The sequence below is a fragment of the Haliotis rubra genome, unplaced genomic scaffold (assembly GCF_003918875.1).
Source record: "Haliotis rubra isolate DU_JTF1 unplaced genomic scaffold, ASM391887v1 Scf110, whole genome shotgun sequence".
NCBI lineage: Eukaryota > Metazoa > Mollusca > Gastropoda > Lepetellida > Haliotidae > Haliotis > Haliotis rubra.
The window spans coordinates 216,127-232,950 of record NW_025765004.1 but is presented as its reverse complement, the minus strand read 5'-3'; the positions used below and the strand labels follow the sequence as shown (position 1 = coordinate 232,950).

Sequence of the window (16,824 nt, the reverse complement as noted above, 5' to 3'; positions counted from 1 at the left end):
ACCAGACATCCTGTCTGGAACAAAGGAACTATGTTTGATCTCAACCCAGATATGAAGGGGCTTTGGCCTCTTAAGGGAGCATGGTTGGTCCAGTAGGACCAGTCGCCCCTATCAACTGTGCTGTGTAGCATCCCTGTGTTGTGTTAGAATCTTTTGGTTGTGGGTTCGAATCCCAGAAGCTCTCTTATTAAGTTACATGGCTTGTCAGGACTAGGCCAATACTATACAATGAATTCATCAAAGTGATAAAAGCCTTGACCATCATCGCCCAAGACTGCCATGAAGAGATGTAAATGAAAGACTACACCGAATATATCAACATTAGATCTAAAACACAACACAGACACCATTTACGTTTTATATTCCAATTCATATATAGACAATATAAACATAAACATAAAGAAATATGAAGAAAGCTACAGAAGTAAACAGTGTCATTGGACAAATGCAAAACTGCACTGAAAATGCAAGACAGCAGTGTATATTCTGAAAGAACGGATTTCGTTGAACGTATTTTTGAATCAATGAATTTCACTCAGAAATCACATTTTCTTGTTGATTGCGTCCAGTTTCCTTGTCTTAATTGCTTCCTGGATCATGTTTCTGGCAACCAGAATCATTTCCCTTATTTCACTAGTACTGTTATCCGTGCACCACTAAGTGTTCAGCACTGGTAATGACCCTGTGACGAACCGAGTTCACTGATGTCTAATGTTATTTATGTGACGCTACAAGAACAGGAAAGCAGTTTAGATGACCGATATACAGTATTACATTATTTGTTGCTACTAAACGATATTCCAGCTTTATGACGGGGGTCTGTTAATAATCGAGTCTGGACCAGACAATCCAGTGAGCGTCATGAGCGTCGATTTACCCAATTGGGATACGATGACATGTGTCAATCAAGACAGCGACCACCCAATCTCATTAGTCGCCTCTTCACAAGCATGTGTTGATGAAGACCCATTCTAACCGGCATCTTCGCGGGTTCTAGTTTTCATATTATAACTGGAAATTATAGGAATATCTCGTATCCATCTAAAATAGTTACAACCAACGTCAGCACTACATATAAGGAAAGGATGTGACAAGGTCAACTGACCAAGTTCGTTTTAACCCGAATTCAACTATGTTCAGTGTAAAACCTATATACATGTACCTTTAAAAGTCTAAATCTATCACTAGTCAATACACGAAACATTGATGAAAAAAGCTGAACGTCTATAGTCAGAAGATACTGTGTATTTGGTATTCTGAGTCAGAATCCCTACCGCTATCTAACCGAGTTGCTTTGTTTATTTGATCGTGTAGACAAACACACTAAAAAGTAAAAATTTCACATTGCACGTCTGCGATCTGATTGACTATTAACAGAAAAATGCACGAGAAAGTTTCCTTAACATCGTGTGCTCTGAACGGCGCGATCGTTTTCAGGGCAGGGTACGCCAAGACTATGGAAGTTGTGCATTCAAACGATGTTTTCACTGTTGCTTGTTTCACACACTTCATATTGTTTTCGCCTGCAAAATCTGTTCTTGTGTTTCACATAACTGAAACAAAGTAGCATATATGTGTAAGTCACACAAGTCACAACAGAGGACTGTCATGCTGATGACATATACTGGCACTATCATAACGACATTAGTTGAGATGAAGCCCAATGCTACTTGATTTGAAATGATTGGTTGTTAAAATGAGGCAAATTAATCTCTCTCTCTCTCTCTCTCTCTCTCTCTCTCTCTCTCTCTCTCTCTCTCTCTCTCTCTCTCTCTCTCTCTCTCTCTCTCTCTCTCTCTCTCTCTCTCTCTCTCTCTCTCTCTCTCAGGGGTAGCCTAGTGATTAAGGCGTTCAAAGCCAATTACTGGTGTCCCCCCGCCGTGATATTGCTGGAATATTGCTAAAAGCACCGTACAACTAAACCCACTCACCAGTCTCATACAGTACTTACTTCAGGCATATAACCTGCACCACCGCCACGATGAGGAAGGGCGGCATCACCAGGAGGAAGGCATACAGGACGCGGATCTTCAATGTGTCCGCTGTGTCAGGAGAGTCTGAAATAAATAACGGATGGAAGAAATTGTCTCGAAATTGCATGAATTCCTTGAATGCTTCCTTGTTGCTTTAACGCAAGACAAATATCACAACCAATATATCCTCACAGGTTACAGAACAGTTGATAAGAAATGAACTAATATCATACTCCGTGTATCATCTACTGGAACCAGGACCTCCTTTCACAAAACAACCTTTACTACAGAAAAGGTTAACTTTAGAGATAAGGGTGTTTTGTGAAAGGAGACTCAGGGCAATTGCCAGTTAATGCTTTAGTTGCGCGCACTTAAAATCATTTGCCTCATTATTACTTTGCAATCTCAATCGTACGATAGCCTCAACCGTACGATAGCAATACAGCCGTGCAATACGGTAAGCTTAGGCTCCTTGAACCTCACTGATTAAAAATAAAATTTGAAAGACGGTGTGATCTCTAAACAGTGTCCCAAGTGAAATGTTTGAAACATTATAGTTATAAAATGTGCGTTGTTTTGTGTCAAATATTATAATTCTGTTTTGTTTCTGGCACTTGATTGCATTCGAAACTACTCGTGTCATTCCGGCAAGCAGGGTGGCGACTCGTACAACTCTCGTGGCCATGTTCACGACTGGGCCTTGTCTAAGCGCAAACGGGCACGAAGATGAAAATAGTCTAGTACTATTTCCATGGAAATATAACTCTGAATTTTCAAACATGGCTACTCCAAGAATATCCCATATCCCGTATCCCGTGGGCAAAACAGCTATACAGTCATTCCCTTCGTAAAGATGTTTCAGTGTTGAAAGTTGGTGATCCTTTAGCTCAAAAGATGTGTTCAAAATTGTGCTTTGCATGGTTTACTATTTAAGAAATACACTTCGCTCTACCACCATGTATAGTGTAATAAAACACACTTTTGCCCTGAACTATTATAGTTAAAGCACGAGGACGCTTGCGTCCGAGTGCTTTAACGTTATAATAGTTCAGGGCGAAGTGTATTTCTTTTCTAAGATGCCAAATTTAATACTTTCTAAAGATAATTACGATTAATTTAAGGCAGAAAACAACCGACGGTGTCGGTGACCTAAATTAAGAATCCTCGCACAGGGCTAACTGGAGCGCTGTTCTATTGGTGTGTCTGCCCCCTACGTTAAGACGAACGTTACCAGAAAAAAACAAATGATAACAGTTTGATGACGGTTTACGTTCGGATTAAATATCTTCTCTGAATTATTTAAATTACATCTGTCATTAACGTAAACCATATGGGGCAATATGAACGTTGCATTTCTACTACCAGCGTAAGTTTAGATCAGTACATCCAGAGGAAGTTGAGTACACACTCCGGCACAGCGACGACTTAACATGCTTAGTTAAAATGTGTCATTTCGACTCACAAGTTTTCAGCGACACGGTAACGTTCGTATTGTTTACATTCCCACAATGCAATTGTGGAATGTCGCTTGACTACTCAACTCACTCTCCTACCCAGAGTTCCATGCGGCAAGCTGGAACTCTGGGTAGGAGAGTGAGTTGAGTAGTCAAGCGTTACCGTGTCGCTGAAAACTTGTGAGTCGAAATGACACATTTTAACCGTCGTAAAACATAAACGTAATGTTTCCACCAGTGATGTTAGCTGCGTGAAGCAACAGCAAACCAAGAAACTGGATGCAACGGTGTAGTTTACTGTAGGAGGCCGTACGAGGCGATGACAACTGACATGCATCGTGACGTCGCTTACATTGTGACGTAATGTAAAATGGTTCGATTACGAGGGGGCACACTAGAATGGCGCAGTGACGGGATAACGTCATTCAATTGTTACGTCATCAAAAAACGATACCTTTATTGATGTCCAAGATATTTTTATGGATTAAACTTCTTTTTTAAAAAAAAAACTAAAAAAGAAGTTTAATCCATAAAAATATCTTGGACATCAATGTACAACTTCTAAATGCCACTGAAAGACATGAAACCTTTATTGTCTGATAATGTATTTTTTTCGATTGTTCTAACCGCTAGGCATCTTAGAAACGGTATGAATCTTCTTGTAGGTCACGGAAAGAGGCGAGTAGTTACGAATGCTCAATGCGGAAGTTTCAGTAGCGACGTTTCGAGATAGATTAAAACTATCTGTGTCATGAAAAGGGTATGAAATAGATATAGATCTTCATACTTATGCATGTGGACCTAATGTATTGAACTCGAAGATGCCACGGCAGGAGACAAACAACTCGTTCTTCCTACCCGTTGCTTCTCTCCTGCCAGGAAATCATTAGGTCAAAATTCAATGATATGACTTTCCATATATGCATTTGGAAGTGGGAATTTTGCTTTCATTGAAACTGCATATATATTATGCCAAAGAAGCAAATGGAAGAATAATTATATTCGACTTTGACCTACATCCATGTGTGCGGGTTTTCGTGACGTCCATGGTGTAGGTGCACAGCTCGGTGTGAGGGAACTGACTACAGGAATAACACGCTGCTGGACACCTCTGGTTGCATCTCGCACCTCTCCACCCAGCTTCACAGCCGACACTACAGTTCCCAATAACCACAGATCCTGTTCTTACAGGTTTACACTTGGGGAAAATGTAGAGAGGATACTGGACAGCGACAGTACAGTTCCCGGTATCCTGGTAGCACATGTCGTGAAGGCAGTTGTTGTTGCAGGACATGTTACAGAAGCGTCCGTGCCAGCCCCTCTGGCAGCCACCAAGGCACGAGGCGTCGGTCTGACTGCAACCGTCCTTACAGGTGGTCGTGCAGGGGGCGCTGCAGGAAGGACCATGGTAGCCCCGGATGCACGCATAGTCACACTGTCCAGACGTCCTGTTACATCCGAAGTCACAGTTGGCGGGGCATGCTTCAGTACAATCATCACCGTACAGACCCTCCACACAATGATTGCATAATACATCCAGGCAGCCTGGTTTTGTACTCCCTGAAATATAGGTGAGAAATGATGTATGAGTAATTCAGTTTTAACTGTGTTTTACAGTTTAGTAGTCAGCTAAATGTTGGAGGAACAATCAACGTGACCCCGCGAGTCAAGACGTTTTCCGAACTGGTTAAAGAAACGAGCTGGGGGTACTGCTGACAAATCTAAATGATCGTACCTTTTTAAAAAAAGCCCCATTCACATGCACAACATTTGCAAATGTGCGTAAATATACATAAGTGTGTATATGTCAATTTTAAGTGTTCTCATGAAATTAAGTTGGGTGTGTAATTAAGGTATGTATACGAGCCAAGATACAGATTTTGAAAATGCCTCACTCTGTAATAAGATTCAACATGGCAGACTGATGCGTATCGGAAACTTATTGGTCTGTCAAATGAATGATGACACGATGAAATGCATGTCTCGACCGTTTCCTATGTAACAATTTGTGTTCAATACGCTTTGGATTACGATATTTACACCCGTGTACATTCTTAGCTAAACGTTCACTTGTTCTGTCAGTCACAATCACTGGTAGAGCAGTTTGGAAATAAATTTATAATGCAATCTATTTTACTTGTTATTTGAAAGCTAGTACATGAAACTGAGAAAGACATGAAAAGCAAAACTCGTCAACAAAAATATCAATTTACAAATATGAATTCAAAGGGTGTATCATATGAATGGATGGCAATGTTTGTCTTTCCGAGGCATATAACCTGACGGTAGAATGAGTTTGTGCACTTTTATTCGTCCCAATAAGCCCTTTATCGTGCCCGCTCGCCATAGACGACCCTGGTTTTGCCACACAACATGCTAGGAAATTTTCCTCTTACATATCGTCTCGTCAAAACCAAACTCATCTTCTGTGAATTCGGTTTGTAAAAAGGCTTATTGCTTAAGACGCTGGGCGGGTTGGTTGTGGTCATATCTTGTAGGTTATATATTCTGCGTTACCTGCAACTGACAGGCTGAGCTAGTAATAGTAATAGTACTAGTCCGCTTATATGGCGCTCACGGCGCTACGTACATTACGGCGCCCGGTCATAGGGCACTATCGTACTTTCCGATACTCTTTCAACTCCCTGGGGATCATACAGTCATGCTTCCTGCTTCCCTTCCTGAACTAAACATTCACATTGCCAGCACATCCTCACGGGTACCCATTTTACAGCTGGCTGAACTGTGGATCTAAGTATCTTGTCCAAGGATACCCACCTCTAGTCTACTCGGGACTCGAACCTAGGTGCCTCCACCGGGGATCGAACTGAAATATCGTTGACTATGACTCATCTTACCTTCAATGGATCCAGATCCACAAAAGGAATCACAGTTTGTACCACACCAATTTACAAGGCAGTTTTCCCGGCATTCCCCGGTCACCTGATCACATGACCTACATCCTTTACGACACTTCCGGTGACACATCTGACCTGTCCAGCCATCGACACATCCGTCACTGCATCTAAATGTTCCACTTCCGGGTTCCGACAAGCATTTAGAATTGTTGCAGTTTTGTCCACAGATGTCCACAGCGTGTGCAGCGTGCACAACATAGCAGCAAATGATGACGACAGCAACAACACTCATGTTCTCTGTCTGAAACAAAGATTCCAAACCTGAGAATCTTAAAAAAACGACCTACACTGGAGATGTAAAGCCTAGCAGTGAGTAAGTTTGGTGGTTCCCCTCTTACTGCGGTCACACGACAATGACAAAGGAAATGATGCATAATACAGTACATTCGTAACCAGCTTCAACCTGACTGTAAACTGTGCCTTCTTTATATTCGCAGCCAATAAGATAAGAAGAGCCTGGCTTCGAGTACTACGATACAGCAATTTACAGAGTGAGTTTGTGTGTTTTTACGCCGCTTTTAGCAATATCACCAGAGACCAGAAATTGGCTTCACACATTGTACCCGGGTGTTCTTCGTGATGATCCAACGCTTTCACCAGTAGGCTACCACACCGACTCAATTTACAGATGATATTACCCAAGTACCAATATTACGATACGACAACACACAGATTGGATAACTCTGGAATGAAAATATGATACAACAGCATTGAGATAATATTGCTCTGGTACGAATATTACGATTCAGTCAATATTGTCGTAACCGGGGCTTGGGTGTTAATAAATCCTACTACCAGTTACCTATTAAGATGGCCGTTCCGCATTGTCAGGGGTGATGTAAGCTCAAGTTACACACTCGCTTGGTCCAGGGGGAATGTTAAGTCTAGGAGTGAGAGGTCAGACGACTGAAACTCCTCAATAACCACATTTCATTCATGTACTGGCGCTCTGGCACTCTGGCACTCTGGCATACAACAATGAAGAACTCAACACCAGGTTCTATACTCACATAGGTTTACTCGATCCCTCTCATCGTTACAAGGTGTCGCGGTCTGGACAGGATAGGGCAAGCTCTTCACCAGATATGGAACTGATCGATCGCGATGCGAACGTTCTGCTGACTTTTTAACCCGCACCACTTTCTAGTGCTGACGGTATCTTTTTAAGGTGTTCGAGCCTGCTCCACCCTTGTCACACGACCACATACAATCCCTTCGATTCGTTTAAAGTTACATCATTCGATGGTCCCATATAGCGGCTCGTGATCGGAAATATTCCTCGATGGATATCCGTTTAATTACTACTTTAAGAGGCTTATCTGTTACTGACATTTGTCCTGTTCTTTATCCCTTAGTTTATCACCAAGCAGTAACAGCATTGCTTCTATGACGAAATAACCGTAAGTTTCAATAATAGATTTGTGATACGTTTCTTGTATAACGGGAATTTTCACCTTATAACAAAATGCTGACAACATGAATCTGGAACGACTATTCCGAGACAGCAATATACGATTATAAAGAAACACACAAGATGAAATAGTACTTACAAACCAAGACCACTGCATGATATTTTCCTCACAAAAGTAAACTGTGTTTGTTTATTGGTAATACACACTGCGCTAGTGTAAATACCGCGTTGACAGAACTCGCAGAAACACTTCCTTTCGTCAGGCCCCTAGCGTCCTTGACACATGGTCCCGGCTTACTGTGATACTGCTTGCTATATCATATCAACCATTTCCTCGTCATATGGCGGTAAACTATCACAGCTAGATGATTTACTAGCGTAATGTTATACATGTACAAATGGGTACCACCTGTCTTGTAACCCTATTTCTGACTTGGATAATACATGAATATTTCATGTCAATCACTGGGCCGCGATACAGATCTGCCCGGCGTTCCTCTTAAATTCAATCCACAGTTAGGGTATTTTCATATAGGCACGTGATTGGTGATACTACCATGCATGGTATTCGTTCACGTAAAGTCGTCTGTATTTATCACTGAACTCCTATGCACCGAGCGACACAATACATTTAACGGACATTCACACAATACATGAAGTGTCGAATGTATGCATCAAGTTCACATTCTGAATTGAATCATGCAGTTTAATACGTAAATGTATCCAAAAGATTAACTGATAACTATATCAATCAGCTACATGGTAACAATAACTCACCTCAAAAGTATTGAGTTCACGAGTCTGCACGTACACACGTAATGATACTCAACCAAGGACATTAAATTGTTGCCTGGTGGACAAAGAGTGCATACAATGCATGGATGAATAACGATAAATGTAGCGCTTGCACGTACTTTACCCCAGGTCACCATGACCGATAAGGTGAACCTACCCTGATAGCTTTCCAAAGTGCACTCACAAATCTCCGAGAAACAGCCAACCAAGGTATTCGGTTATGTGTGTTCTACACGCAAGCTGTCACAAGCTGTCTATGATATGCAGAAAAAGAAACGATGTTTTGTATGCAAGAATACACACTAGTCATTTGTGTTGATGAATATGTAAGTCCAATAGAAGTAGGTAAATGCATGGAGTTAGTCAGACTATATTACGACCAGCGTTTTTGATCAAATAAAAGATCAACTTAAAGTATACACTTATATAGCGGTGGTATCCCGCAGTGAGTAGCCATGGGCTCAGATTAGTCCTTGTAGACTTTGCTGAACAAATGAATTTTCAGGAACGATTCATTGGTCGATCGGACTTGGTCCGAAAGGCCCGATATCCATGTTTCTATACAGGATTTGGATGTTTGAAGAAGATTCTGATCCCCTGATCGTAGTGATCAACAAATGTGATCTAAATACGTTTTGATGATCGAGACTTGCAGGCTCTCACAATAGGAAACTGTCGATCAGCTCTGCAGGTCACAGGAAGAGTAGTATTGTGTAAAATGCAATTCAATTAGACATTATAATTCTAAAACACAGTGACTATCAATAACACACTCAGGCGTAACTACTGTTGGTATTAATTGCTGTAGGCGATATAATTTGCCATCCGTGTCATTAACGTGTCAGTTCTCACTAGAATCATATAGTCAACCCGCTTTCAGTAAATCATCTGTGTTCCGGACTGTTAAAATTCCAACGTTTGGAGCGGACTTTGACAATAATAACAATATTGCCAGTCAATGCGCACGTTTTGTTCTGACCTAAATATTCTACAGATTTAAGGTTTTGGCAATCTCGAAAGGAGCTTACAAGTGTACTAGTATTTGTTGTGGTGTGTGGTCTCGTGTTATATTCGTTAAAGCATAGTATCATGGGAAAAAGTTCATATAAAACGTAGCTTAGCATTGCTACACAATTTACAATGTAAGATATTATATATTTGGGACATTCCTAACAATGGGAAATGTTCGGTACAAATCATGCTGTATAAAAGAAACTTCAGCTCAGTCAATTCTTGTACATGCCGTTATTCAATCTCAGCACCTAGAGAGTACTGCAGAGCCTACCAAATAATGCTGTTGACTGAATCTTTTAGTTTGACAAGATGATGCACAAAGAATTTGTGAATTAGCTAACAACAATACGTGAAACTATGCACTCATTTTTCTTACAATGAGGGTATAAACGTCCATGTACGTACTGTCCATGTTATGCCATTATGTGGCCTTTGTTTGCCGAGCTAAACAGGCTAGAGTTACCTCCCTTTGATAATGACGTAATGTCGTCTCCTGTCAAGTCCCAAAGCAAAAGATATCAACATAGATTGATCATGTATACTTTCATTCATAAACCTCACCTCAATGACAATACCAAATACGCATAACAATGTTGATGTACGTATGACATCAGAGATGGTCTCTGATGACATCACTATCGGGAAGCGACTTTCTGGTAAAAGCGTGTTCACTGACACGAGTATTCAGGATATTTGGAAGAAAACTTTCGTTGTTTCAAGCAACTTATATGCATAAATATGACATGTAAGTAGTCCGAAACATTAAGACAATCTGCATGTTGTTATTTTCTCTTTGTTTTCATTTTGACCAAGGGAAATAGTCAAAGTTACGAAGTGTCGCCAACATTGTGCGTGAGTTTGCGTCAGTCATGGCGTCACGCTTACGGAAACTATAATATACTGTATAAATAGTGTTGAATCTAGGAAATCATTGGAATACACCTATTCTTATTTCCCTATTTCTTGCTACGATAATCTTCCCATGCATGTTCTAAAACTTATGAGCAAGTGTATGCAACGAGTAGGCGAACTGGTCTCTCACAGTATGAGAAAATGACACATAGTGTAAAATCTGAGCTTGGCTTTGATTACATGTCAAACAAGAGGTCCTTTCCCAGCGCGACATTCATTTTCACATGTGGTATATTTCGCTAGATGTCACTGAGACACTTGGTATTGTGACAAAGACAGGGGCGTAGCAACCATTGTAAAAAAAAGCCCGGGCTTACACATAATGGTTGCTAAAAAGGTTTGGCAAGCCCTCAATACTATCTAAATATAAAGCTTATCGGGCTTACACGAAAAAAAAGGCCTGCTACGCGCCTGAAAGACCATTTAATTTGTCATTTTATTGTGAACTGTATCAGGAATTCAGGGATTCGTTTAAGGGAGCTGATATTGAATTATAGCTGTGATGTAATGGGCACAACATAACCGACATACGTGTTACGTGTTTTTATAAACACTCCGCATTATGGCTGAAAGCTTTTGTTTTCCAAAACATTCTCAGCGATTCTCGGTTCATCAACGACGTTTCAGAATGACTACTGGTGATTTCGATAAAACAACAACAACAACAACAACAACAACAACAACACAAACCAAAATACCGCTGATCACAATGAAACGTTTTTCTTTTTCAAATTCAATTCAAAACTCCCAGTAAAATTCGACTTTTCAATCAAGACATAGAGCTTTATAATATGAATCAATAGGCAGTGCTGTATACGACGTGTTTAGCGCCCTGTCCTCATAAGCTAATAGATATTTCACATCATCAGATTTTCATAATTGTTTTTAACTCATGTCGACTAGTCTGAACACCCTTGTAAGGGACCGTCCTTATTTTATGGCTAGGTTTGTGTGTGTGTGTGTGTGTGTGTGTGTGTGTGTGTGTGTGTGTGTGTGAGAGAGAGAGTGAGTGAGTGATATGATGATTTTTATGGAGAAGGAAGTACAATGTGAATGACCCCCCCCTTAGAATTTATGTACAAAGGAAGTACCCCACCCCTTGCATGTCATGTCATGACACCAACCCCACCCTCACCACCCATAATAATTAAGCATAATTTTTTAACATAGGCATGTACAAAATTGTTGACCCCCTTTGTACATGTGTACAACATTGAAGACCCCTACCTCTCCCGAACAAAATGGGTTATCCCCACCCCCACCCCCAAGCAAACAAACAAACATGAAAACCAAAATAACAAAAACAAAATATAACAAAAAAAATCAAAAAAAATCCCCATAAATTATGAACGGTCCCTATGCGAACAGCCATGTCGGTCTATTCCGAAAAAACGGTGTGCCATAAAAATTTACTTGTGACAAAAGTGTCATTGCTTCGACCCATTATCGATTGTTTTCAGTCGTGTACAGTAGGTTGATTTAAACTCTTTTCTCATTCCTGTTACTGAAATTTGCAACCTATTAAAAATTCAGTAACAGGAACGAGGAAAGAGTCCCTTGATCGATAGTATTTGTAAAGACCGAATTGACGGCAACATGCTGAAATTCTAACAAGGATGTATAACTGACACCAAATACGGCCCAAATTCCAAATAAGCCATGGTAAGGCCACATAAAAAATATTCTTGTTTCTAATTACCGCCCGACCCAATAATTCGACCCGGCCCTAAGGTTTTATATATTTTTTTACATTAGAGAAAATGCAACTTTGACTCTCCAAATGTGCATGAAGTTTTGACACTTCTATAAAATTTAATTTTCTATCGGAGAAAAGGTGTAAATTTCCACAAAAATCAAGGGATCTGGCACATAAAATAAATAAATAAAAATAAAAAATAAAATCCGCCTGCCCACCTCATATTTATTTTTGAGAAAGTGTCGATAACCCTGATACTCGAGTACTGTTCCTGTATAAAAAGCAGCAAACATGAATTGTATTTTCTCGGTATCTTGTCAAATATGATAATACATGTACATTTGTATTGATAAAAAGATACGTTTTAAGATACGTTTCTTACATATAAAAAAATAGGATGAATATATTTCACGATTTACTATTACATTACAGACGATCATTCGATCGACTTCTCGTCATTTGTTTGAAGACAAAATTTGTCACCTTTTCAAAAGATAAACGCATACATTGGTGCAAAATCATTAACATTATAACATTATTATAGCATTTATCGGTTGATGGTAAGGTATGCGTTTTTACGATTCGTTTATTTGGGTTTAAAATATTACTAATTGCAACACATTCCTACTATCGCCCATGCTCTGCACAAATTGTAGCTCTGTAGTAATTATTATTTGATCTTTTACATAACTGACATGTATGTATTTTCTTATGGGGGTTGAGGGGTAATTTTTCATGCAAATTATTTATTTCAACATGGACAGTAGTGATAATAACGGAATTGTTACAGATTTTTAAAAAATCATGTTCATGGTCCAATTAAGAGAACCAAGAAACGTGTTGTTTAAGACTAACATTCATTTGGTCCTTATGGCACTTTTAGTATCGGCTAACATTGATTTATGTGACTGAAATTTAAGTCCAAACTGCAAAGTGCATTTATCTTCGTGATGTATTTGGATATGGTTTTGACATCAAAGTGAGGGCTGACGAGGAGGGACATAAATTGTACGATTTATGAAGAAATTAAGTAGCAAACTTAGAATGCCGGTACATTCACCGATGGCTAGCTACATATAGTGCATATGCTTTTCAGTTTTGCTGTAAAGAAGATACTGTTGGAGGGCGACCGACTCAGGTTGAATGTTATACAATTTGGTTACGTGGTAACACTTTTCGTACAATGTATACCTTTCATTCCAAACCGCAATGTCAAACAGTGTGAAACGGACCGGTACACAAAGCCAGCAGACAGCCAGGCAACAAAACAGTAGCCAGCGCATCGAGACACAAGAACCACACCTATACCTGCACCAAGTGAAATGGCATTCGTGAACAGTTCGTGCTATTCCGGGACAAGGCCCTTCTTGGAGGTTACGGAAAGGGGTTAGTGGTGACGAATGGTGAAATGGGTCAAATAGAGTATAATGACGTCATTTGTTTATAAGTTTGGCATAAAATGACATCATTTGCAAGGGACATAAGCCATGGTGTGTTTATTGTGGACATACAACTCTCGGTAAACTGTGCAAAATATGTATCGATGTGAAGCAAAAAGTAAATTAGTTACTTATGATATCTGTACTGTTTTGGCTATGAGACTGCTTGACAAACACTTTATGCAAAAAAAGTGCAAGAGAAAAAAGTTTCGTGTAAACTTGCCCTTTAAACATTTTCCTCAACTACACCATATCTTGTTATCAAAAGCATACCATATCGATCTTTTTTACCATGATCAGATCCAAATTACAAGTTATCCCTGTACGTTTCTTTTCTTAACCCTAGCTCTCTTTGAAGCAGAATTTTTTAAAAATGCTTATTTTACGTTATTGGCATGAAAACAGCGGACTATAGATTCCTTAGATTTGGGACCCTGTGGAAAAAAGTCCAAAACTGTTTCATACTTTGATCACACACACACCCCCGATTATGGTAGTACAGCATTAATATTTAAAAAGTAAATATATTTTGCCTTTGAAATCCACGGATCGTATATCCAACACATCATCTGATTACCAGTTTACATACAGTATCCGGGAACTTTGCCGGCAGGAGCTCTGCCCACAAGAACCTGTTGTTCAGTCATTCACTGAGGAAAACCCTTATCAATTAGAAAGCCACGCAACAGATACTTGAAACAAACCAAACAATCTTACCTTGAACAGCGTAGGTCTGATAAGTCTAGGTAATCCTAATACAAGTGTATACACGCCAGAAAGTGGGATCATGTATGTAGACAATAGGATGTATGTATTAACTGAAGTATCAATAAAGATAATTACGTCGAGCAAAATGGGAAAATTCCACGTGTCCTTCACCCTTGACATCGTTCATTGCACATCGCTGTTTAAAAATAAATAAAACAACATACTAATGTGCTACTACATGTCAGAAGACACTGGGTCGTACATGCTTGTTCACGTTTATGCATGTCTGGTGTGTGTGGATGAGAGTTGACCACTAGCCTACATGCAACCGTCATGTGTCCCATGTTTACTCACAATGTATCAACGTGATCCTTTCCTCTCAACATGTCGGGGCAGCGCACACACAGAGCGACGTAACAGTGCAGTGGAAACTCCCGTGTGATATGTAAGCGTAGCACGGAATGACACACATATGTGTTCTGCATTAGTGGAAAAAAACAATCGGTTGTTATGTCGTAGCAGCAGCCTCCGAAGCGTAGTCCTGGCTCTTCTGCACATACACTCACAGAAAGATGTCACACTTGGTACGCTCTATTGTCCTCCCGAACCGTAAGGAGCGTATATTTCATGCAAGATACGCGTTGGTGCACACACGCGTGTAAGTTGACCTGGATATAAATGTGGGTTTTCTTTATTGGACAATGTTTGACTTTTTCGTAAGTCCGGGAAACGTACGTCGTGTGTTTATCATGTATATATATCATGGGATGTATACATGTTGATAATACGTTACACAATGGGATGTATACATGTTGATAATACGTTACACAATGGGATGTATGCATGTTGATAATACGTTACACAATGGGATGTATGCATGTTGATAATACGTTACACAATGGGATGTATGCATGTTGATAATACGTTACACAATGGGATGTATACATGTTGATAATACGTTACACAATGGGATGTATGCATGTTGATAATACGTTACACAATGGGATGTATGCATGTTGATAATACGTTACACAATGGGATGTATGCATGTTGATAATACGTTACACAATGGGATGTATACATGTTGATAATACGTTACACAATGGGATGTATACATGTTGAATATACGTTACACAATGGGATGTATACATGTTGAATATGCGTTACACAATGGGATGTATACATGTTGATAATACGTTACACAATGGGATGTATGCATGTTGATAATACGTTACACAATGGGATGTATACATGTTGATAATACGTTACACAATGGGATGTATTCATGTTGATAATACGTTACACAATGGGATGTATACATGTTGATGATACGTTACACAATGGGATGTATACATGTTGATAATACGTTACACAATGGGATGTATACATGATGATGATACGTTACACAATGGGATGTATACATGTTGATAATACGTTACACAATGGGATGTATACATGTTGATAATACGTTACACAATGGGATGTATACATGTTGATAATACGTTACACAATGGGATGTATACATGTTGATAATACGTTACACAATGGGATGTTTGCATGTTGATAAAACGTTACACAATGGGATGTATACATGTTGATAAAACGTTACACAATGGGATGTATACATGTTGATAATACGTTACACAATGGGATGTATATATGTTTATAATACGTTACACAATGGGATGTATACATGTTGATAATACGTTACACAATGGGATGTATACATGTTGATAATACGTTACACAATGGGATGTATACATGTTGATTATACGATACACAATGGGATGTATATATGTTGATAATACGTTACACAATGGGATGTATACATGTTGATAATACGTTACACAATGGGATGTATACGTGTTGATAATACGTTACACAATGGGATGTATATATGTACAAATACGTTACACAATTGGATGCATACATGTTGATAATACGTTACACAATGGGATGTATACATGTTGATAATACGATACACAATGGGATGTATACATAGCGATATTACACCACACAATGGGATGTATCCATAGTGATATTGCATCACACAATGGGATGTATACATGTTGATAATACGTTACACAATGGGATGTATGCATGTTGATAATACGTTACACAATGGGATGTATACATGTTGATAATACGTTACACAATGGGATGTATTCATGTTGATAATACGTTACACAATGGGATGTATACATGTTGATGATACGTTACACAATGGGATGTATACATGTTGATAATACGTTACACAATGGGATGAATACGTGTTGATAATACGTTACACAATGGGATGTATACATGTTGATAATACGTTACACAATAGATGTATACATGTTGATAATACGTTACACAATGGGATGTATACATGTTGATAATACGTTACACAATGGGATGTATACATGTTGATAATACGTTACACAATGGGATGTTTGCATGTTGATAAAACGTTACACAATGGGATGTATGCATGTTGATAATACGTTACACAATGGGATGTA

At 39.3% G+C, this 16,824-nt stretch overlaps 1 protein-coding gene across 1 annotated transcript; it reads right to left on the bottom strand.

Moving 5' to 3' along the window:
* Positions 1-344: 344 nt before the first annotated feature.
* On the bottom strand, positions 345-14,470 carry LOC124285827 (scavenger receptor class F member 1-like). The gene is made up of 5 exons (XM_046722098.1): positions 14,330-14,470; positions 6,286-6,586; positions 4,445-4,987; positions 1,952-2,057; positions 345-1,553 (listed from the first exon to the last, which is right to left on the bottom strand). The coding sequence occupies exons 1-5, from the start codon at positions 14,399-14,401 to the stop codon at positions 1,472-1,474; spliced, it is 1,104 nt and encodes a 367-aa protein (XP_046578054.1). The 5' UTR covers positions 14,402-14,470; the 3' UTR covers positions 345-1,471.
* Positions 14,471-16,824: the final 2,354 nt, after the last annotated feature.